At 38.8% G+C, this 24,591-nt stretch overlaps 1 protein-coding gene across 2 annotated transcripts in view; it reads right to left on the bottom strand.

Annotated features, from left to right (window-relative positions):
- banp (BTG3 associated nuclear protein) overlaps positions 1–24,591 on the bottom strand; it is a 48,541-nt gene that overhangs the window by 15,469 nt on the left and 8,481 nt on the right. Inside the window, exons 7-11 of one of the 2 annotated variants that reach the window (XM_081356628.1) lie at positions 22,610–22,849; positions 17,481–17,642; positions 12,739–12,866; positions 9,320–9,391; positions 7,497–7,547 (exon numbers count right to left, since the gene is read on the bottom strand). In XM_081356628.1, coding sequence (XP_081212754.1) covers positions 7,497–7,547; positions 9,320–9,391; positions 12,739–12,866; positions 17,481–17,642; positions 22,610–22,849 — 653 coding nt within the window. The remainder of the gene's footprint in view (positions 1–7,496; positions 7,548–9,319; positions 9,392–12,738; positions 12,867–17,480; positions 17,643–22,609; positions 22,850–24,591) is intronic. The other variant, XM_081356629.1, reaches the window with a different exon arrangement.

The raw sequence follows: 24,591 nt of genomic DNA, 5'->3' as shown, positions 1-24,591 counted from the left end.
CAGCTCAGAGGTGGCATGAATGTATTTAAACTGAAAAATTACAACTGCATAAATAATGTTATGAGATTAATGTTTTACATAATTCTTAAATAAACAAATATGAAATTGTGGCAAATATACAATGATACTTCTAAATAGAAAACTAAACTGCCAGTAGGTTTAGTTATTGAGTCATTCACTCATCCGATTCGTTCAAACGGCTGAGTCATTCAAGAATGAAGCAAGTTACTGTCTTTATGAATGGGTCACTGAATCATTGACACACCCGATTTGTTCAAAAACACTGAATCACTTAGTAACTAAACACCACTGTGTGTTGCTCGGAGATGGCAGCTGTTCTGCTATGGCTTTGTTTGGAATAATTTTTGTTGGCTAAATACAGTCAGTATTTAGTCAGTTGTGTTAGTCACTAATTGTGTAAGTCAGTATTGTATCCACTTAATATTAACGATGTTGTTTATTGAACAGCTGTATAAAATTGATGTCACATTTGCAAATGTGCTGGTATAAATCCACTTGTCTCGGACAAGAGTTAATGTTGAGCACCGCATTTGTTTGCCTTCTCGTTAATGACTGGATTAAATTCACGTTAAAAGGTATTTGAAACTGAAATAGATAATGCCCTTTTCTCAAGGGTCTTCATGAGCTAACCTACCCTTGTGCCCAGCCTTGTTTCTTTCGAAATCAGCCAAACTTCAAATCTGCTATCTCTATACAGGCGAGCTGCCAAACAAAGGGTTTAAAAATTGGCAGAGCGAGTCAGGATCTGCTGTCAGCTTGGGTTGTTGGGACTAAAAGCTAACAGGAAAAAAAGGACCCAGAATAAATCTTTCTCTAATGTAGTAATGCTTTCAGCAGCAGAGTAGGACAGCAAACACATTGAGGAACTGGAGCAAAGACAACGAGGAACAAAACAACAGCAGCTTAATGCAAAAAACATTTAGTTTGGGACCTCTTCGATACATAACAACCAACTGTGCAAACATGCCATTGCTCCCAAGATCCATTTTTCTTTATTGGCTTTCCAGTGTCGTCTTCTGTGCATACGAATCTTAACTAGCTATAAATGATAAAGACATTCAAAATCATGAATTCCCCTGAAAAGAGTATGAAATTAGTTAAGCTGTAACAACAAGCTTGATGAAAACTGGATGCTTCTTTACGGCTGGATATGCAGGTAGCAAACAATTTTGGATGAAGAAATTCTTTTTTTTTTTTCTTTTTTTTTTTTTTGCACAGTTCAATAAGCTGTGTTATGAAAGAGGTTAGCTTCCCAGCAACATGTACAGTTCCCTCATACCCTCAAGAGTTGATGAGAAAAAAAAGTCTCTCTGGAAAGGTAAACACTTCCGCCCAATTTCTACATGATTCCAACAACTTGCATCTGGAGCGGGCCAGACCTAAGCCAGGACAGATGTGACGGCCTAACTGTTCTGAGAGAGAGAGACAGACAGAAAGAAAGACGACCGACAGGACGTTGGACAAACTGAGTGAACTCCTAAAACCATCTGAGAGTCCTACATCACTTCTGCTGCATCTGCTGCAAAACCTCCCACAGACCGACAAATGAACTTAATAATAATAAAAAAAACAGTTGTACATTAAAGATAGGTCTAAATTTGTATCCAAAAATTGTTTATTTTACCCCAACAATGAACACATGAGGACATCTGCAGTCATCTGAGCTTAAATACTAATTCCTGTTACATGAGTACGCATTTGATACATTATGAAAAAGTCTCCACACAAACAAGACAGTCTTATAAGATACAGAATTTGGCTTGTATGGATGGTGCCATAACTAATGTTTCTTAAACATCAAATTGTCTTTTTATTTCATAAATTGAAAAATTCTAATTTGGAGGGCTGCCATCATCAACCGTATTGTATCCACACAAATTTAACATAGCCTTGAGCCTGGAAGCAGATATAATTTCTAATGGATATGCAGTTCCAAATAATTAAACATTACATTACATCACTAATGTTGAAACAGTGCAGGGTTTAGCTTAGTCATCACCAAATTAGTTTGAAAGGAAACTCAAAAGGAAAGATATTTGGAATGAAACTCAGCTTGGGGCAGGAAGAAGATTCAAGGGCAGGAACAAAGTTCAGAAGGAAGATGAGGAAGTTTGAAAGGAAAGTAATAATGTTTGGAAGGAAGCTCAAAAAGAAGGATGCTTGGAAGGAAACTAAGGGGGCAAAAAAGAAGCTCAGAGGGAAGGAAGCTTCATGGCCAAGAAGGGAGATCAGCTTAGAAGGTAAAAAGGAAGGAAGTTTGGAGGGCAGAAATAAGGTTTGGAAAGGAAGATTAGGAAGTTTGGGAACAGGAAGGGAGGATGCTCTGAAGGAAACTCAAGAGGCAGAAAAGCAGCATGGAGGGAAGGAAGCTTTGAAGAAAGGAAGACAAGGAAGTTTGGGAGGAAGCTCAAAATGAAGGATGCTCGGAAGAAATCTCAGGCAGCAGAAAAGTAACTCTTAGGTAGGGAAGATTGGAGGGCAGAAAGGAAGATCAGTAGAAAGGTGAGGAAGCTTAGAAGGAAGGAAGGTCAGGGAGCTTGGAAGATAGCTTGAAATGGAGGTAAGGAAATTTGGAAGGAAGAAGTAAAGCCAGGAAGAAACAAGACTTGGAAGAAACAAAGGATGCTCAGATAGAAGCTTGGCAGTCAGGAAGCAAGCTCAGAAAAAAAGGATGCTGAAACAGAAGCATGAAGGAAAGCTCAGAAAGAAGCTTGGAAGTCAGGAAGCAAGCTCAGAAAAAAAGGATGCTGAAACAGAAGCATGAAGGAAAGCTCGGAAAGAAGGTATTGTTTTACAGTTTCTCTCCTGTAACTAATGGTTCAAAATTCAAATTAGAGATTCAAAATGAGCTTCGTTGTATAACATTGTACAAGTATGACTTCCATGGCCGGATTGGTTGACAACCAACTTAAGCTGCAATTTTAGTAAGCTTCAAATCCTAATGCTCACTAAATCAGTAACATCAACCTTAAATATGACCCCTGTGGCAGATTGAGATACTACTCCTCTTGCCAAAGCAATATTTTACAGTGTATCCAAAGCAAGGGATTAAACAGACACTGCACAATTCATACGACAGACACACATCTATAAGATTCCTGATTCAAAGAGCAGACGGAATCACATAAATAACAATTTTACAACAAATTTAACAACATGCAGATAAGCCGAGCTGCAAAGCTTGTTCTTGGGAACAAAGAAATAAAGCTTGCTTTAGTGTTGGTGTCAAAGTGTCACGTTTTTTTTTTTTGTGTGTGTGTGTCGTCTTTATTATGTTTCTAATTATACTGCAGAATTGACAGGCTATGGTGAATCACTCTATGTGTTGTAAACTTGTGAATTATCTGACCTTGGAACAACCTCTGTGAGGAGACGCACAGTCCAGTCCCGCCTCCAAAACTTCTGTTTTTCCTCAACGCTTTCAATGTTTCCAATGAAAAGCATCTCAGAGCAACATAAATTCTGATGACTTGATGATTTTATTGTCTCTTGTTCATCAGACGTTTTTCACTGCATCCAACTAGCGGTAAAACAAAAGGTGAAATGCTCACAAAGATGATTCCTTGTGTCACAACCGTTAATGAGGAAAGTCAAGCAATGTGACTTGTGTACATACCAGTGTCCACCGACAACAAATCTTGCATCAGCTCCATGAGAACTTCTCTCCATTGGATTACCAAGGGATTTTCTTGTGAATATTTGCGAGAAGACCTTTGTATCCCTGCCATGACCACATTAGCTTCCAGAACTCGCTAAAAGCCTTGGACCATTTTATTTAACATATTTTGTTTTATATCTTGGGGGAAAACATTGTTCCAATGGAGGTAAAAAGGGTAAATTCATTTAGGAGTCTGAATTGGGACTAAAGCCCCAAGGTTGTGACAACAACCTTGAATCCTAGAGAACTTAGATCCTACAGCAGGTACTTAATGGATGTGAGCTCTGCACACATCTGGTTTCAATACTGAGATAGAGGAAACTTGAAGTTCTGGATTGCAAATGGGCATAATTGCATACATACCAATATAAATATACACACATTTACAGAGGGAAAAAGTTACATCAATTGAACACACAGATGCAGCTTGTGAATGATATTTAAACTCCTGAGCTCATTTTTGTCTTGTCCAAATTCAATAAAACAACAAATCCAAAAAAGCAGATTAGAAACAGATCACAGTAGTCTTTCCTTACTCTTTTTACATTTGTTTGAATTGCAGACTTAGAATAAGTCTTTACTGGGTCTGTTTCTGGTGCAGTCTGAATTTGCAGTGCACTCTTTCAGATGTGCAAATAGTGCTGAAAGTCTATAGGTAAATGAAGCAGGTTCCTTTCAAAACATTGCTCTGTTTGCTTGAGAGGCCTGACATGTCAACTTCAGACTCTTTCAGGCCTGACTTTCATTTTGTGTAGCATTTTTATCAGCTAGCAGGGATACAAAATTGTTTCAAGGTACCAAGATACACATTTCCAAATCTAATTTGGAGTCAAAATCTTAAACTATGCGGTTTAATTGCTATTTATGTGCATTTTATGTTTAAAAGTGTTAAATTTTAGTGGGAAAAAAAAGAATTTTTAATCCTTTAGCCTTTATTCAGAGGCCATAAAAATACAAAAGTGCTCGGTGCATACCAAAAAAAAGTGCACAGCTCAAAAACGAAACATTTATTGTATAAAACTGTTAAAATTATCAATGCATTTAACTTGGATGAGGACAAATTCCGAGTATAGGTTGCCATACTTGGCTTTCACATCACTTTTTTTTTGGTTGCTCACTTTACATGTCAGTCCGACAGACCGTTCCTCTCCAAATGAAGGGTTTTTGGTTGCAAATAGCCTCTGTGAGACTATAGACTCACAAGCTACTGAGATACAACCACACTGCTACAGCGCTGTGCATATCTCTATTGTGCTTGCAGAAAGCTCCTGAATAATTCAGCACCGAAGGGGCTTCACAATCTGAACATCAAGTAATGCACCAAAAGTAGCTAAATCTCTCCCTTCCTTCTTCTAAACTGGTCAAGGTAGTGTCTTGCAGCACCGTACAGAACCCCAATTATGTGCACAACTGTGCACCATCTCCCTGTGGAAGTAGAAGTAAATAAAGAACTCTTGTAGATAGAAAACACAAGGACCGAGAAGTTTCAGTAATAAACATCTGCAATGTCTGGTCTGAAGAATTTGAGAGCACAATGTGGAACTAACCAATTGTACCAAGTAAAAACAAAATCTCCTTCTCACCCTCTTTTCGCTCTCTACCCTTAGCTTTCGATCTGTACCTCTATTAAATGTGGGGGTCAGATCAGAGGGCAGGAGAGGGGGCATCAGATAAGAGCATCCTAAGAGGTCGCTGACTGATTTAGCACACTGTTAACACTCCTTCACTTTCTCTCATGAAAGACTTTCCTGTGCCGACTGACTGTGTGTGTTTGTTTTAGATAGTGGAAGGAGGCTAAATGATAAGGCATGCTGTTATAGACCGACAGCCTGTAAATCATGGGCTCTTCCCCTTTACGGCAAAGAGAACATGGCGGGCAGATGGGGATGTAAAAACTTGAATACAATTCAGATACTCTTCTTAACCAGGCGAATCCCTTAGTAAGTAAGGAACTTCACACTGCTCTTTTTACGAGAAGGTCAGTACAGACTGTCTTTAAAGCTCAAAATAGAAAGAAAAACACCATGAAATTTTACAAGTTTCTGTGTGACAATTCAAACAGTAAATATTCTCTAATGTTTACTGTTAGACGTGTTGCATCACGTTTGATGTCAATGACGTCCAAACTTCAAAAAAAAAAAAAAAAATTCTACAAAAGAAAGTCATACGGATTTGGAAAGACATCAGGCTGTATAAACAATGTCAGAATTTTCCTTTTTGGGTGAACAATTCCAAGACATTCTGAAATAACGCCAACAAATATTAATTGCCTCGCCAAAAAGGGATCCATATGCACAAGAGACACTGTCCTGTATGCTTAACTGTACTCTTTTTGTCCTGATTCAAATCCTTCTTCTGAACTGTGACCCCAATCCAAATTGGAGTCATGGCACACCATTATGATTACTATACATCAAACCCTAGTCCATGAAACCATCTTAATTAGGCTGTGTGGCAATGTATCTCTCACGGAGGAGCTTCGGAAGCATAAAAGGAGAAGCAATGACAGTGAAGGACAAGAAAGGACCAGGCCTGTCTTAGGGTTAATGACATTTTCTTTTGCTCTTTTTTCTCTTCCTTTTAAGTGAGTTTAGACACAGATAGACATTGTCTTATCCATATTAGAAAGTATGTTGTCCACACGTACTTTGTCTATGTGCAAACTTTGGCACTGGGGACTGAATGCCCCCTTATATCTATGATCATCTGGGCTCCTTTTACACTATGGGCGATATGCCAGGAATAATTTAAAGAAAGGAAAACAAGGCAAACATTTTCTCATTGCTACTATACAGATGAAAACTATCATCATAATGAGGTATGTTATGGGTGCATGAGTGTGTGTAAAAAGATCTGAGCTGAGAAACAGGCTAGAAAAAGACTTGTGCTGATAAAAAATCAACTAGATCACAATTTCATTTTCTGGAGAAAAAGTGTGCAGCTTTTGCAGCCTATGTTCATCCACAATGTTAAATGTTGTTATATGGTTGCTAAGATTGGGGTTATTATAGTCACCTAAAACTAAAACCATAAAAATATTTTCGTTACTTGAAATAAAATAAATGTTTACTGAAATAACTAAATAACTAAAACTGAAATAAAAATGAAAAAAAAAAAAACTATACAGACATAAAAGAAATATAATAACAATGATAAAAACAACAGAATTACTAAAAGGAAAATGGAAAAACATGAAAAAATTATTCAAAATAAACTCATGGACGCACCAGTCTCTCAATACAAGGTGGTGTCACATGTTAGTAAGGAAGATAACAAACCATCTTCCGAGCGTAATTCCCGCTCATTTGCAGGGTCTGCTTGACACACACACATTTGATTTGGCTTCCTGACAAAACTGAGAGTGCTGGAACACATTCACACTCACACACACCAATTTGGCATTTCCAATCCACCTGCATGACTTTGGACTGTGGGGGGAAAGTGGAGGAAACCTACGCTGAAATGGGGAGAACATGCAAACTCTACACAGAAAGGACTGGCTCAAACCGGGGACCTTCTTGCTATGAGGCGACAGTGTTACCCATTGAGCCACTGCCACCCCAAGGAAGATAACAAACATGGATCCAAAAGAGTTTGTTTGTTTGTGTGTGTGAAATGAGCTCATTTCAACACGAGTCTCTGTTGCTTTTTAGCCCTGTTTGATCTAAAGACCCTCTTTGATGTGATGGAACTAAGCTGAGAAACAGGAAGTGCACACTGTCCCAGACATTACATTCTCAGAACAAACCAAATGAGAGAGGACACAAAAAGACACTGTCACATGGACACGGACCAATAAATGGAAGAGGCTACCTACATTTACCTGGCCATCTTGCCCAACATGCACTTGGTGGATCTGTAGGTTGCCCTGCAAGAGAGGAAAAACACAAACATATTCAAATTTCAGCAATTGAATGAGGTACAAATTAGTGTCCCATGTTTCTTTCAAAAAGCATTTAGGGTCTTTTACCGCTTTTTTAGAACGGACACTGTAAAAGTGTAGTGCATATTTACATAGAAAAACAATGTAAAAACGTGTTCTGGGTGAACAAATAACAACTTTTTGTTGTGATAATTATTAAATACAGCTTATCTAACATAAAATTAACTAGCAATGAAAGTAGCATCAAATGTATGTATCCTCATGCTTAAAATAGTCATTTTGGTCTATCCTTCTCAACTGTGCCCAACAACTAAAATGACCATGCCATATTTTTGACAAAATCAGTTGAATTTATATGCAACTAATTTGTAATTAAACTTTTTTTAAAAATAAAAACAAATTTTAAGTATCAAAATTGTAGTATTTAGCTATTCCGTAACCGTTACCACGTGATTTTCCATCATTATAAAAATTAAAGGCACACTATGCAGTTTCCGTTTTTCTCAAACAGCGACCCCTAGAGTCGCTGTAGAGTACTTGTATTTAACATTACTGTCGTAAATACCACTCACGCAGAGCCATCTCTGCACTCTTCCGACCACGCTTTCTTTGTTTTCGTTTTCTTCCTCAGCCATGATTCACATCTGAAATGCGTGCTAGTGTCTTCCATAGAGGCTGCTTCATATTGTTGATGTATGTGACGTCGTGCCGTAAAGCAAGTCGTGATTCTCGCGAGATTTGGCAGGGTGCCACCTCTCAAACTTGCATTGCTGGTTTTGCCAGCGGCGCATCCCCCCATTTGGCCCCAGTTTAGCTAGCCCCAACTGTGAGCTAATTTTTACGCTATTAATTGTGATAATTTTTTATTTTATTTTTTCTTCTAGAAAATAAGGAACCAAAGTTTGGTAACAGGGTTGAAAATATTGCAAACTGAAACAGCTCATGAATATTTCGTTTCATCACCAGAGACTGATGATTAACATCTTTGAAATTTTTTACTGACCATTTGTTGAAAAAGAAAACCGAGAAAAAAGAAAGAAAATTTTAGACCTTGTTTTGTATCTTATACATGAAAAGTATCAGTAACACAACACAAATTTTTTTAAATCAGTGATAAAATTACTACACAGCAAAGTTCCAATCATGTTCTCCATCTGACTCTAAAACACACACACCTGACAAATATCTGGATAAAGGGAAATGGTCTTACGACGGCTCATTTCCTTTCTCAGATAAATGGTTTTGATGAGGCAGGCCAAATGTATTACAAAGACGGTCTTTGTGAGTGGAGGTTGGATGAAGTGGCACGCTGTTGCTAAGCTCTGGACTCAAAAACAAACAATATCACTGGGAATATACCAAAAACATGAGCACTGAAGTCTATGGTCATCATCAATTTTTTGTAAACGAGGGCAGGAAACGCTCTACAATTTTTTTGCTCTTGCTCTCAGGGTGATGGATGGATTTGATCAAAACATTGTTTACATATTTGCGGATACCTTTAAATAATCCTGTTCAAATCTAGGACACTGAGTACAAACCAAGAGCCTTTGAAATCAGGGCTTAGGGAGATTTCTCAGCCAAAGATCATACTAAAATTGGTAGCTCAGAAATAATTATGGATTGGTGCTGAGGTTTGATGGCTCAATCCCCTGAGACCTTCATTTAGTAACCACAAATGAGGGGTGGAGTGACTCAGAGGAAGAAGAACGAATGTGTAAAGGAAAAACAAGAAACCTAAAGGAAATGATGTGTACCTCGCTGTCCTGTGTGATCTGCACCTGTTCCCCCTGTGGCACCTGAGCGATGTGGAGGTGTCCCTGCGGTATCTATGAACGAAAAAAAGACATTGAAACAAATGTCATTTCCAATAAAGCTGTTGTCAAATAATTATATTTGACAATTAAAAGTGTGACAATGTTATTCAACTGTGTGCATTTATGTGTGTATATATATAAACACTATGGGCCCTATCTTGCACCCAGCGCAATTGACTTTGTACACCGACGCATGTATCATTCCTATTTTGCACCTGCGCAAAGCGCGCTTTTCCCTCCACAGAAGCACGTCGCTAAACTAGGGAATGAACTTGCACTCCCTGGGCGGTTCAGCGCAAAAAAGGAGGCGTGTTCCAGCGCAAACGTTCCTTCATGCTATTTTGCAGGTTTAGAAAACAATTGCGCCACTAACCAGGAAAAAATAGTTTGAAGTCAGTGGCGCGTTGCGCATGTTATTAATATGCTATTTTAAGGGCGCATGCTTGGCCATAATCAATGTAGCGTGTGCACAACGCGCACTTTGATTCTCTCATCTACACAGAAGCAGCAGTTTTCATTTTTGCAAATCATACATTATTACGATAGATAGATAGATAGATAGATAGATAGATAGATAGATAGATAGATAGATAGATAGATAGATAGATAGATAGATAGATAGATAGATAGATAGATAGATAGATAGATGGACAATTTATTATAAAAGCATACATCTAGCTTACACATTTACCCAAATTATCATACGCATTTTTAACCGAAGTTAATTTGGGTGGGTTTCTCCATCCCCAACGTCCCTGACGAGAGCGTTGCTCTCCTCGGCTGTGAACCGCTCCTGGCGCGCGTCTGGCAAATCCGCCGTTACAATAGGAATCCGCTTTAGAACAAGCGCGTCTGCTCTTAAAGGGAATGTGAGATGACGCTCTGATTGGTTTATTTCACGTTACGCCCAAACCACACCTATGACTAATGACCCATTTTAGATTTGCGCCTGGCGCAAGAGTCATTTATCCCGCCGGGAAAATAGCAACAGCGCCAAGACCCGCCCACAAAGTTACTTGCGCTTTGCGCTTTGACACTTGCGTTTCAGATCGTTAAAATAGGGCCCTATATGGACTTGGGACACCTGACCATTACACCAACAGGAACTTTAATCGCATCGCATTTTAGTAAATACATAAACATTAATATGGAGTTGTTCCCACCCTTTGCAGCTGAGCTATTACAGCTTCCACTCTTCTGGGAAGACTTTATACAAGACTGTTCCCTGCAGGAATTTTTTCCCATTCATCCAGTAGAGCATTTTTTAGGTCAGGCCTTGATGTTGGACGAGAAGGCCTGGCTTGCAATCTCAGTTCCAGTGCATCAATACAGATTCCTAATTCGATTCTGATTCGCAAGATCTCAATTCGATTTGATTCTTAATTTGAAACGATTCTCGATTTTTTATTCAAATCAGTGAATAATTTTCACTGGCCCCTCCACAAAAAGTAATAAATTAATAATATAGTTTTAATTTTTGAACCATGCATCCTTGGGGAGCCTCAGGGATGAAATTTCACGAACTGACTTATTGCAAGGGTGGCATCCAATCACAGTGCCATGCTTGAATTCATTGACTCTTCAGAACGACCCTTTTTTTTTTCTCACAAATGTTTGTGATTGCAGACTGCATTGCTAGGTGCTGGATTGTATACAACTTTTATACCAAATTTTCCAACAATCAAAATGTAATTATGTTTTCTAATAATAATCATGACAAAATGACTGCTGTCTTTCAGTAAAATATTTATTTACAATAATAAGTTATTGTAACACAAAATGTATCATGGGTAACCCTGGAATACTTCTGTCTCATGTTGCTTGCTAGTTCATCATTGCGGTATGGAAACGATGCATTTTTCCACAATTAACGTGATGTGTTCCCAAACATTTGATATTATTGGTTTTGTTAATCAGTTTTTTTCCGCCACTGCTTTCCCAAAAAGTGCATTAAAAAGTCTAATTTAGGAAAGTTTATAACAAGCAACACAAGCGATCATTCAAAACCTAAAAAGAGCGTGTCATTGTTTGCCATATCTGACAGGCTTAAATGATCGAATATGTGCGAGTGACAAAAACTGAACATTTGTGAAGCCAAAGGGCTTGACAAAAACTGCCCATTGAGTGGTTGCTTCTGAGAGTACAACTCTTATGGTTCAGTTCAGGGAGATGTTACACAAACAACAGATGACAGATCCGTTCTTGAGTCCGCAGAAGCCAAGAACTCCTCCGCAGATTTAACTCTCTTGATTGTACATTGTGTATTCAGAGTTTTGATTGTGCTGTCACAATGCATGCAGATTATATTTCAGATGGTGTGTAGGGGTGGAGATGACCTCATGCAGCTGTGAAAGTCAGAGATCATGTTTAGGTTCTCAAAAGAGGCCGCATGATCGGGCACAGCGGAAATTCTGTTGCTAAAGCTCCATTAAATGCTTGCAGGGGATTGGCTTTTCCACGGAGTATTTGCACTCAAGCACACAGAGTTCAGGGAGTCCCAGACCTTCTTTTAAAAAGATGTTTGAGTGTGTTTATTTGTTTGTCTGCGCAGCAGACACAGATTTGAAATGAACGGGTATATATGTATTACGTTACAAGATGTGTGGTCTTGCAAATGCGTGAATTAAGCCAGATATTTGTGTTTTGTGAAGAAAAGTGGTGGTTGTCATTGCAAAATTTGGCAACCAGTGGTTGCAAGGTTGCTAGGGTGATCTGGGTGGTTGCTATGGCATTTTTTGTTATTTGCATACTGGCCAAAAGAGTCCACCCCAACTCAAGGTATATAGCCTTTTTTTAAGGCTAAGTACCTTAAAGGGATAGTTCACCCAAAGATGAAATTTCTGTCATTACTCACCCTCATGTCGTTCCAAACCCATAAGACCTTTGTTCATCTTCGTAACACAAATTAGGATATTTTTGATAAAATCCAAGACGTTAGAACGAAGGTCTTACGGGTTTGGAATGACATGAGGGTGAGCAATTAATGACAGACATTTCATTTTGGGTGAACTAACCCTTTAAACTGTGCTCACATTGTAAAGGTATTAAAAGAATTATTATAAAATAATAAAATGAAATAATTATTAAGTACAGAGTCATATGCTATATTAATTATAATTGAAAAAAATAACTTAATTGTATTAATAATGGCATTTTAGCAGAACTTCAGCTTTGGGTTAACTTTACGAAAGTTAAAAAAAAATGTTAAAAATTAAAAGCTAATGTCGGTTAATGAAGATTTGACGGATGAACTTGAGAGAGAGAGATAAAGATGGATGGATGGATGGATGGATGGATGGATATTTAATATATATTTTCATGTGGGTTGGCCTTTTGGATTACGACATAACTATACTCACAACTTGCACTTGTCCGTCTTCTCCAATACGGTGGATCTGGACTTGTTGTGTGGCTCCAGCCAGAGCGTAGTGCAAGGCCTGCTGGGTAGAGGTCTCGAGAGCCGACGTCTCTGCGGCCGAGACTCCATCTGTTCGAGGACACACATAAACAAGTTTATAACACAGTCCAACTATGTGGGTCAAACCAGAAAGTAGAGAGACTGGGTCAAATCGTGTCAAACAACTGGTTTCAATAACAGAAGATGCTCAACTGTAACTGCCAAACACACACACACACAAACACGCTTAAGTGAGACGAAGATAAAGAGAGAGAGATCACAGTCTGTTCCAGGTCATAGCGAATCTTGTATTTCGGTGTTATCAGACAAACGCCTTTTGGCATTCACATATTCTGCTGAATTTGTACGAATGTGAAATGTGCAAACCCAAACAAAAGTAGAAGAGAACACATGATAAACAAGGTTCTCACAGACAGAGAGAAGCGAAAAAGTTCACATACACACACCCTGAACTTGAGGAAAATCCCTTCCGACTGCTCTTGGATGTGATCCAGTGCATCTGCCAGATTAGAGCATGTTTATACGGCGTAAATGATCTCAAAATACACAACAAGGGCTCTCGACCTAGCAGCCCAAACACACTCATGCCCTAAAACTGTACGTAAACCCAACCCCTTAGTCTAAACAACGAGTATTGCTGACACGCTACAACAGCCTAGATGCTTAAAACACACGCTCACCGCATTTCTGATTAAAGGTCGTCAAATTGTCTCTGGAAAAATGGTGCGGGTATTCATTTACAAAGTTGAAGAGATTTTAAATCATAGCGAAGGGCATATTAGCAGGCTAACGTTACTTAGAGGAAAAAGCACAAAATGTGACACTGCCCTTCTGTTAGTTTCCCCAGACAAAATGTGATCAGAGACTATGTTGAGTCTTTCTTAGGTTGCGGCTGAAAAGTAAACCGGATTCAATTTTATGCATCTGAAAGATCTCCAGACCAATTTGTCCTTTAGCTTGCCAGTTTTTACTTCTTGGCTGCTATCAAATTGCAGTTTAGCAATGCCCAAATACAACAAAAACAACTGTGTTTGATGATTATTTTTTGCCAGTTAAACAAATGGTATGATTATGTATCTGAAGATGGTTTTTTGATAAAAATGCTGCAGCTTATTAAACAAAGCATTTTGTTGGATTTGTCAATATGTATAGATGCCTCATTAGTGTTTGTTTTCCAATGGGTAAGACGTCCGCCATATTGAAAAGGTCAAATCAGGTTCATAAACACTCGAGAACAAGTTGACTGTTCATCTGCAACCTAGTTATTCACATGTATGAATATCTATATTTGCATTAGACATTAGCAGATGATTTTCACAGCTTTTAGTTTATCATTAATGTAATAATTCTGCATTTGGATATTGCATATTGAGTTATACATAAAAACACAAACCCACACATTCTCACCTCTGAAAGGTGACCCCATTTTATCTGGAATTTATAGCTTGGTGGTTTTTACAGCCATGGGCTGCATTTGTTAGTGTGAGTGATGAACAGCATCATGTTAACCATTCCAAGATGGCCGACGCATCGACATGTCTGACTCAGGAGCGGTCGAATGTGGCATCTACGCATGCATTTCTATGGGATTTGTAGCCTGGCAGTTAGCAAACATGCTAACAAAAATGGTATGGTAATGTTAACGAATGTATTTTATTTTTTATTTTTTATAAACAGCTTTGATAATTCTACAACAACAATTATCGTACAGTGTGGGAATATTGTTGTTTGACAGAAACGATAGTTTAAATAAAATAAATACAGATTTGATCAGATCCATGGCTTAGCGGTTAACATACATGCTTAAGGCCTCATTATACTTCTGCGTCGGACCTACGCCGGAGCCTATACGCCGTAGGCAACGTGTTGGTTTTAATTTATACTTCTGTGTCGTTGTCCGCGTTGACGCGCACCTAGGGAGCATGTGAAACCCCGAGGGAGGGGTTCTGGCAGACCAATCACCGCGCTTGTGTCCGCGTAGAATTGACGCGTTGTTACATTTTGGAGAGGTGCACGTCAGGGTACGCCGTAGGGTACGCGCGCTACACAAAAGCCTACGACGTAGCTACGGCGGCAGTTCGACGCAGAAGTATAAAACAGGCTTTAGAAATTTGGTAAAGTCTGGAAACGAAAATGGTCATTTGACAAAAACACGGCTTCTAATTTGAATGTAGAGACGTTTTTCAAAAAATGTCATGTTCTAGCAGTCAGCATGGTATTGTAAAATGTGCAAACAAACAAAGACAGTAATTTTAACCAAACGTCGCTGCTTAATAAATAATAAATATTTCTTTCAGACTCATATTCTTGCAGTTAGCTACCATCTTTGAACACGTGGTATGGTAATGTCGGCGAACAAAAAAATGCAGCTACCCAATAAATATTCCGAATTTTGTAGAGTTCTTGTTTTTAGCAGTTAGCACACATAAAAAAATATGGTAATGTTTTCAAATGTAAATGGCCAAAAACATTACCGCTTATTCAAATAAAGAACTTTGTCAGATACATGGTCTAATGATTGGTGCACATTAGGGGTACCGCAATATACCGGTGTTGACGATAATCGTGATATTCAAAGCATGAAATATCGACATCATGTTAATTTAGAGTGTGATTCGGCGTCTGTCCGCAGCGCCCAGCAACGGCTCAAGGACCTAAATCCTGCCGCGACACAGAGCGGAATTTACATAGTTTTATATTAAATTTACATTATATTAGTCTCAAATCATTGTAAATGACTTCACCCTGTGCTGCAATATACATTTAAGTTTACATTTATTTACAGAAATCAGCTGCTTGAATGAGAATTGCTGATGTTATCGGATTTTCAGGTGATGTTCTCAATTCATTCAGTTAACGGATGCTCTGAGGTAAAGTGTTCAGATCACAGACTCAGCAACTATTGTATTTAATTGTACAGTACAATCATAACATAGTACAGACATTGGGCCCTATTTTAACGATCTGAAACGCAAGTATCAAGCGCGAAACGCAAGTAACTTTGTGGGTGGGTCTCGGGCGCTGTTGCTATTATACCGGCGAGACAAATGACTCTTGCGCCCGACGCAAATCTAAAATGTGTTGGTCTGAAGAGCTTCATTACTCATAGGTGTGGTTTGGGCGTAACGTGAAATAAACCAATCAGAGCGACATCTCACATTCCCTTTAAGAGCAGGCGCGCTTGTTCCATGGCGGATTGCTATTATAACGGCGGATTTGCCAGGAGCGGTTCACAGCCGAGGAGACCGACTTTCTCGTCAGGGCCGTAAAACACAGAGAAGTGACATTGTATGGGGATGGGAGAAACCCACCCAAATTAGCTTCAGTTAAACAGGCGTATAAAAATTTGGGTAAATGTGTAAGCTTGATTTATGCCTATTTTTTCACATCTTCATGGACACAACAATGATTTCCCTCATGTGTTAATATTTTTCCTTGTAATAATGTATTTTCTAAATACAATAATTTTGGTTTTCTAAAAATGAGAACTGCTGCGTCTGTGTAGATGAGATAAGCAAAGTGCATGGGCGTTGTGCACACGCTACATTGATTATGGCCAAGCATGCGCCCTTAAAATAGCATATGAATAAAATGCGCAACGCGCATTGTTTTCTAAACCTGCAAAATAGCATCAGGGAACGTTTGCGCCGGAACACGACCTCCTCTTTGCGCTGAACCGCCCCCGGGAGCGCAAGTTCATTCCTAATCTACCAACGTGCATCTGTGGAGGGAAAAGTCTGCTGTGCGCGGGTGCAAAATTGGAATGATACATGCGTCGGTGTACAAAGTCAATTGCGCTGGGTGCAAGATAGGGCCCATTATCTTAATTTCATAATGTCCTTAAACATAAGAATATTTCTGGCCATAAACTGAGAAAGTGCGCGTCCGGTGTGCGATACCTCGAGAATTTTCATTTTTGGGTGAAGCAACCCTTTAAAAATGCAAAAAGCAAAAGCATTTTTCAAAATATATACAGAATTTTGCAAGCTACAGCAGGGTTTGCAGCTTATTTTCTCCATGCCTGCACATTAAAACAGAGATATTTTACGGAAACACTTTGTTCCTTTCATAGTCCACATGTTCCTAACACTTCGATTTTGGTTTGAAAGAAGGCTGAGCACCAGTTGGCTTGTTCATAAGCTAAACACTTAATCAAACACAGGGAGGCCTATTCCAGCTGGACATGGACAACAGAAGGAGGTGAAGCAATCGTAAGTGTATGGACCATTGTGGAGAGAACCAATACAGGATATTTGTGTTAGTCCGAAATGTGTCAAAGGTGAAGGCCTGTGAATCTCTGAGAGGAAGGGACAGGACGTGAGGCGTTGTCCTGAGATTAGAACCATCTGTTAGTTGAGGAAACATCAGTCAGAGTTTTTCTCTCGCACACAAACATGAGTGTGCAAATAAACACATGGGGGTGCATGTGCGTGTAATGTACACGACGTTTGCACAAATGGACACGAGGTTATACACATAGCTAATTCGATGGCCAACTAGCACATGGTACGACAACTGCGTATTTTCTCTCGCACACACACTCACTCGCTCTCAGCATATGTTTATGTTCAATTGAACACAAACCAGCTGGGCCTAGACACTTAGCATCAAAATCAAAGAGAAACAGGGCTTGTAAGTTTCGCAAGAGACAAAATTGGCGGGGAAGGGTGCAGGGGTCCATACCTGAGCTGTTCTGCGAGGCGGGGGTCCGTCGTGAGAAACTCTTAACGGCCAAACTCTGTCCTCGCTGCTTCCGACGCCAAGCGGTTCGACACTTGGAATCAATGCTCTGCTTGATACGGTACCAGTCGGACTCGGTAATGGTGAACTTGTAGAACAGGTGACCTGGTTGCACATAGACAGAGACATTCACAACATTGATACCATGACAAAATCAGTCATGAAACAAAGTGCAAAACACTAGCTATGTTTCCATCCAAAGTTGTGAATTTAATTTATGAGCAAAAATGGAATATCGCATAAAACATTTGTGAATAAAGCAGCGTTTCCATACATGGGTTCATGTGGCGGTGCAAAATTCCGTTAATATAAATGGAAGTTGCAGCAATCGGGGAAGTCATTGTGGCTCTTTCTTTGCACATCATAAATATCTTGCATACTGTATGTAAATGAATATGGTCATTTGACTAAAACATTGCTGTTTATTAAATATAGGGAAGTTTTTCGAAATCACGTTCTAGCGGTTAACGCACGTGCACTTAGCATGGTATTGTAAAGTGTGCAAACAAAGACGAAACATCGCTGCTTGACAAATAAAAAAAAAATAAAAAAATCACATTCATATTCTATTCAACCATGTTTAAAAATGTTGTAATGTGTTGTGAACAAAGGTTGTTTGATGAAAACACAACTTTTTATTAAATATACAGAATTTTTTGAATTCTTGTTTTTAACAGTTAAAGGAACACTCCGACTTTTTGGGACTTTAGCTTATTCACAGTATCCCCCAGAGTTAGATAAGTCCATCCATACATACCTTTTTCATTTCTGTGCGTTCTGTAAGTGTTATTTGACGCACCCACCGCTAGCCTAGCTTAGCACAAAGACTGGATGTAAATGGATAATGGTAGCATACTAATCCCAATAAGTGACAAAATAATGCAAACATTTTCCTATTTACATGTTGTGATCTGTATAGTCACAGCGTGTACAAATAACAAGGCTATAATAGACAGAGACCATTTTTAATCGTATAAATACTGGGAACTATATTCTCACTAGGCGTAGGAGCACAGCTAAATCAACAACAGGGCGTCTCGTGTGCTGCGCTAATCACTCCGCCCAAGTAGCCACTCCGCCCAAGTAGCTGTGCTCCTACGCCTAGTGAGAATATAGTTCCCAGTATTTATACGATTAAAAATGGTCTCTGTCTATTATAGCCTTGTTATTTGTACACGCTGTGACTATACAGATCACAACATGTAAATAGGAAAATGTTTGCATTATTTTGTCACTTATTGGGATTAGTATGCTACCATTATCCATTTACATCCAGTCTTTGTGCTAAGCTAGGCTAGCGGTGGGTGCGTCAAATAACACTTACAGAACGCACAGAAATGAAAAGGGTATGTATGGACTTATCTAACTCTGGGGGATACTGTGAATAAGCTAAAGTTCCAAAAAGTCGGAGTGTTCCTTTAACACACATGCTTAAATACACTCACCTAAAGGATTATTAGGAACACCTGTTCAATTTCTCATTAAAGGAGAACTCGGCAACTCTAGCGAACTCTGGTCACTTCTTCGCTGATTTTCCCTTTTGTTGTCGCATGTTTTCCCCACGAGCTCCCCCTACAGCTGTGGGAGGGCGTTTATTTCACAACGCGGTCGTAAAAAACTCTTGCGGCGGCCTCCTTCCCCTCTCTACCGCTGCTCATGTGCGTTTGTTTTGATCGGAGCAAGCCAACTGTATCGTGTGGAGCTATGTCTACCGAGGTGGGTAATCTGGTAATACATCATACATGCGTGTGTGTTTATGTCGAATTGCCGTAAAGCAATTCGTGTTTCGCGCTCGTTCTCGTTCTCACTTCTCACGAGACCTTCCAATTTCTATTTTGCCGGGACGGTAGTCCCCAAGTTGCAAGGTTGGTTTTCCGCCTGGGAACGCTGGGGGGAGCGGGGAAAGTCACCAATATCACCAGAACTGGTTGTTTAACCATCCGAATGATTTCTAGACAGTTTTATTAAGTTAAAAAAGTTACCAAGTTCTCCTTTAATGCAATTATCTAATCAACCAATCACATGGCAGTTGCTTCAATGCATTTAGGGGTGTGGTCCTGGTCAAGACAATCTCCTGAACTCCAAACTGAATGTCAGGATGGGAAAGAAAGGTGATTTAAGCAATTTTGAGCGTGGCATGGTTGTTGGTGCCAGACGAGCCGGTCTGAGTATTTCACAATCTGCTCAGTTACTGGGATTTTCACGCACAACCATTTCTAGGGTTTACAAAGAATGGTGTGAAAAGGGAAAAACATCCAGTATGCGGCAGTCCTGTGGGCGAAAATGCCTTGTTGATGCTAGAGGTCAGAGGAGAATGGGCCGACTGATTCAAGCTGATAGAAGAGCAACTTTGACTGAAATAACCACTCGTTACAACCGAGGTATGCAGCAAAGCATTTGTGAAGCCACAACACGCACAACCTTGAGGCGGATGGGCTACAACAGCAGAAGACCCCACCGGGTACCAATCATCTCCACTACAAATAGGAAAAAGAGGCTACAATTTGCACGAGCTCACCAAAATTGGACAGTTGAAGACTGGAAAAATGTTGCCTGGTCTGATGAGTCTCGATTTCTGTTGAGACATTCAGATGGTAGAGTCAGAATTTGGCGTAAACAGAATGAGAACATGGATCCATCATGCCTTGTTACCACTGTGCAGGCTGGTGGTGGTGGTGTAATGGTGTGGGGGATGTTTTCTTGGCACACTTTAGGCCCCTTAGTGCCAATTGGGCATCGTTTAAATACCACGGCCTACCTGAGCATTGTTTCTGACCATGTCCATCCCTTTATGACCACCATGTACCCATCCTCTGATGGCTACTTCCAGCAGGATAATGCACCATGTCACAAAGCTCGAATCATTTCAAATTGGTTTCTTGAACATGACAATGAGTTCACTGTACTAAAATGGCCCCCACAGTCACCAGATCTCAACCCAATAGAGCATCTTTGGGATGTGGTGGAACGGGAGCTTCGTGCCCTGGATGAACATCCCACAAATCTCCATCAACTGCAAGATGCTATCCTATCAATATGGGCCAACATTTCTAAAGAATGCTTTCAGCACCTTGTTGAATCAATGCCACGTAGAATTAAGGCAGTTCTGAAGGCGAAAGGGGGTCAAACACAGTATTAGTATGTTGTTCCTAATAATCCTTTAGGTGAGTGTATATGACACAGTAATGTTTGCAAATGAAAATGGCCATTTGATCAAAACATTGATATTCAGAACATTGCAATCATGCTAAAATGTGTCAGGAAATAATGAAATGAAACACTGACGTAATTTTAGGATCCATGGTCTAGCAGTTAGCAAACATGATATGGTAACATATGCAAGTGAATAGTTGCTACTTATTAGAGAAGATTTTAAAATTCATGTTCTAAAAGTTAGCGCACATGTACTTAGCATGGCATTGTAAAGTACGCAAACAAAAAACTAAATGATACAGCTTAACAAATATTACAAGTTTGGTTGGTTGGTATTGCTTATTAAATATACATAATTTTGTCAAGATATTGTTCTTGGCAGTTAACACACATGCTTAAAAATAATGTTTGCTAATAAAAATGGCCAATTGACCAAAACATTGAGAACAGTAGTTTTTCTAATTCATGTTCTAACATTAGTGCATATGTGGTTAGCATAGTATTGTAAAGTATGCAAACAAACATGAAACTCTGCTGCTTAACAAATAAAAACAGTTCTGATTCATATTCTAGCAGTTAGCAACCATGTTTGAAAAGCTTGTAATGTGTTGTGAACAAAGCTGCTTATTAAATATACAGAATTTTGTCTAATTCTTGTTTTTAGCAATTAGCGCACATAAATAAGGTAGTAATGTTTGCAAAAGAAAATGGGCAATTGACCAAAACACTGAAATACAGAACATTGCAGCCATGATATAATCTGTGAGGAAATAAGGGAGGAAACACTGACGTAATATTTAGCCATGCGATTATGCTGCAAACAAATAAACTATTTGCACTTTGAAGGAGAAATGAACATGTAAACAAACAGCTCTAACCTAATTCACGTTAGCCGCTGTCAAATAGGGTTTGTTAGTGCAAAACTGCACGTAACATTCCTCGTATACATAATTTTACGATGTTACGGCTTGTTGCTGGAATTGACCAACATACTGATGTGACAGAGATTTGTTGTGAATGAGAGGAGCGGTTAGAGACCTTACTAATTAGCTCATGTGGGGAGAATACTTGTCTGGTGTCGAGGATGAGGCAGAACCGCAGATGAGCTACTTGAGTACTAAAATTATTTGAATTAGACAGGACAAAACTGAATTAAACTGACTCACATAAACTGAACTTATACGATCAAAGACCTGATTTGTCACAGACAGGGTTTGGAACAGATAGGCTTCAAAACTGGTTAATTACAAACAAAAAAACTGAATGATTTTCAATTCTTTTCATTGAATTACAAATATTCTGCAAAACCAGTGTGGTCCATATCCTAAACAAATCAATCTTATATGAGCCAGTTCTTTTAGCAAATCAAAACCATTCAGTGCTATTGGTGTAATCAGGTTCCCCAAAAATGACTCTTTTGAACTGGCTCTTTTTAGTGAATCAAAACCACACAGAGCAATCATTTTTAACCTTATTCTCAAATGAATTGACTCTTATTAGCCAGTTCTTTTTAGTGAATCAAAAACATACAGCACAACCAGTGTAGTCTGATTCCTAAACAAATTAATTGTATTATTAGCCAGGAATCGAAACCTTACAGCATCGACAAGTGTGGTCCGATACCCACACTAATGACTCTTATGAAGTGGTTCTTTTGAGTGAATCAAAACCACGCAGTGCAATCAGTGTAATTAGATTCCCAAATAAATGACTCTTATGAACTGATTCTTTTCAGTGATTCAAAAGCATACAATGCAATGTCTGCATCCGAAATCGCATAGTTCCCTACTATATAGACACACAAAATACCTAAATTAGTGTGTTTACTGACCGGCTGCTCATACAACAACATAAAGAATTGTTAATCAGTCGGTCAACAGATTGTAAATCACACTTAGTTGCTCTTTTATTGGACTTACACCGAATGCCGTAGATCATGAGGGGGTCCAGCTGTTTCTTGCCGTGCTTGCCCTGGCCGGAGAGGTTGGAGACGGCCTGCACCTCGCGGTGGAACAGGTAGTCCAGCAGCGTCAGGGCCATTTTCTCCGCCGTGCGACAGTTGGTGCTGATGTGCAACATGTCTGCTGGAGACACCGGGCAGCGCACGCGCATCTCAGGGTTGTTCTCGTCACCGAGCCACGTTCCTGTTGGATAGTCCTCTATGGAGGGAAGAGAAAGACGCATGTTGCCATTACAAAAATGTTTTTCCAAACGTACGCAGTATTCACTTGTTAACAGGTAACTTGCCACTGTAATTTATAGTCATGTAACTATGACGCTTTTTGATTAAATGAGAGGATGCTGAATATGAGTAACTCTATGTATAATACTAATCAGACTATATTTTAATGTGGACCAACAGCTCACTGGGGGCCTTAAATAGGATAAAACATGACAAAAGAAAAAAAAATACATAGAAGGGCTTACATTGTATTTATCTGGGCATGTACTTGTGAAGGAAAGTAGATGAGGGCTATTGAAACTGGGGTCCGGGGACCAACTGGGGCCACAAGGGGGTGCCAGAAGGCCCATACAATATTTGAGAATTGATTTGAGAATTGAATTGATAAACACTTATTTTATTCTATTGATCAAAATGTATTAGTGTATAAGTATTTTTGTGTCTAGTTTTTGTGCCTTTTAAGGTAAAATTTTTGTGAAATGTTACCTTGCCTTCAGCTTGCTAACTGAGGGTTTTATGGCATTATGGTCTGTAAAGCGGCTCTGGAAGAATATTAATGCTTATTATTTAAGCATTTTAACTGAAAATGTTTTTTTAATTATCTAACTGTAATCTAATAATCATTGTTGTTACAGTAAACTAAAAAAAAAAAAAAATGTTTTTACTTAAACGACAGATGGAATTGTTGCCTTGGCAATAACTGAAATAAAAGTGTTGAAGTACTAAAATTACTAAGACTAAAACAAAAAGAAATGAAAGCTAAAAAAATATATAAAAAAAAAATACTAAAAATACTAAAAACTAAAATAAAACTGAAAAAAAAGCAGAGAATTTAAAAGCAGATATATTAATAAAAGTAAAATAACACTGCTAATAATGGGTAAAAAGGATATGCAAAATTATACTTTTTCCAGATTATATTTTTAATTTTGTTAATTATATTTTAATTTGCATTAGTTTTAGTGCAGTTAGAATATAAATGCCAATTATTTAACTCTGGAAACATGTCGTCCTCATAATATTACTCTTACAATATTTCTCACACAGTATAAATGTCTTAACACATAAAAATATGTAGCTACTAGCTGCCTTTATATTTTAGGAAGGTGCACCCATGCAAATTTGCCTTAATTTGCCTAATTAAGGCAAATTAGTATTTTATTTAATAAGGTAGTATATTATATTACACCAAAAGTTTGATCTAGCCTGCTGATCACTGTGGTAGATATAATGAAACATCTATGTCAAAATACATGACTCTCACAAGGTCATAACAACATATTCAGGATTGGAGTGGGAACATATGTTATCAGCCATTGTTTTCAACATTAGCCGAGCACTAATCCCAAATATCTGTGGAGGGTGTGAGAACATGCCCCTCGACGCCTCGAAGCAAATGCAAGAGTGTCCCCTGCTGGCTCACCAAACAAACACTTCACAACAGCATTACTGGCCTACACCGCTGTCTTTATATGGACAAGAATTTGGCATGGTTAAAAATGTTGATTGAAGTTTAACAGTAAGACCATAACATTTCTTCTTCACACTAAGAATCGAAATATTACATATCCAGGAATGAGTTCAAGAAAAAATATTGTGGCATATTTCGTCTCAGAAACTATTTTAATTGGCATTTCTGTTAAATATTTGTATGTGTAATACATGCCAAACATTGCTTTGGCTATAGCTGGCAGGATTTATGGAGGGTCGGTTAAAGTT

Source organism: Scardinius erythrophthalmus (assembly GCF_964197995.2).
Source record: "Scardinius erythrophthalmus genome assembly, chromosome: 24".
In the NCBI taxonomy this organism is placed as follows: Eukaryota; Metazoa; Chordata; class Actinopteri; order Cypriniformes; family Leuciscidae; genus Scardinius; species Scardinius erythrophthalmus.
This window is presented reverse-complemented; position numbering and strand designations above follow the sequence as displayed.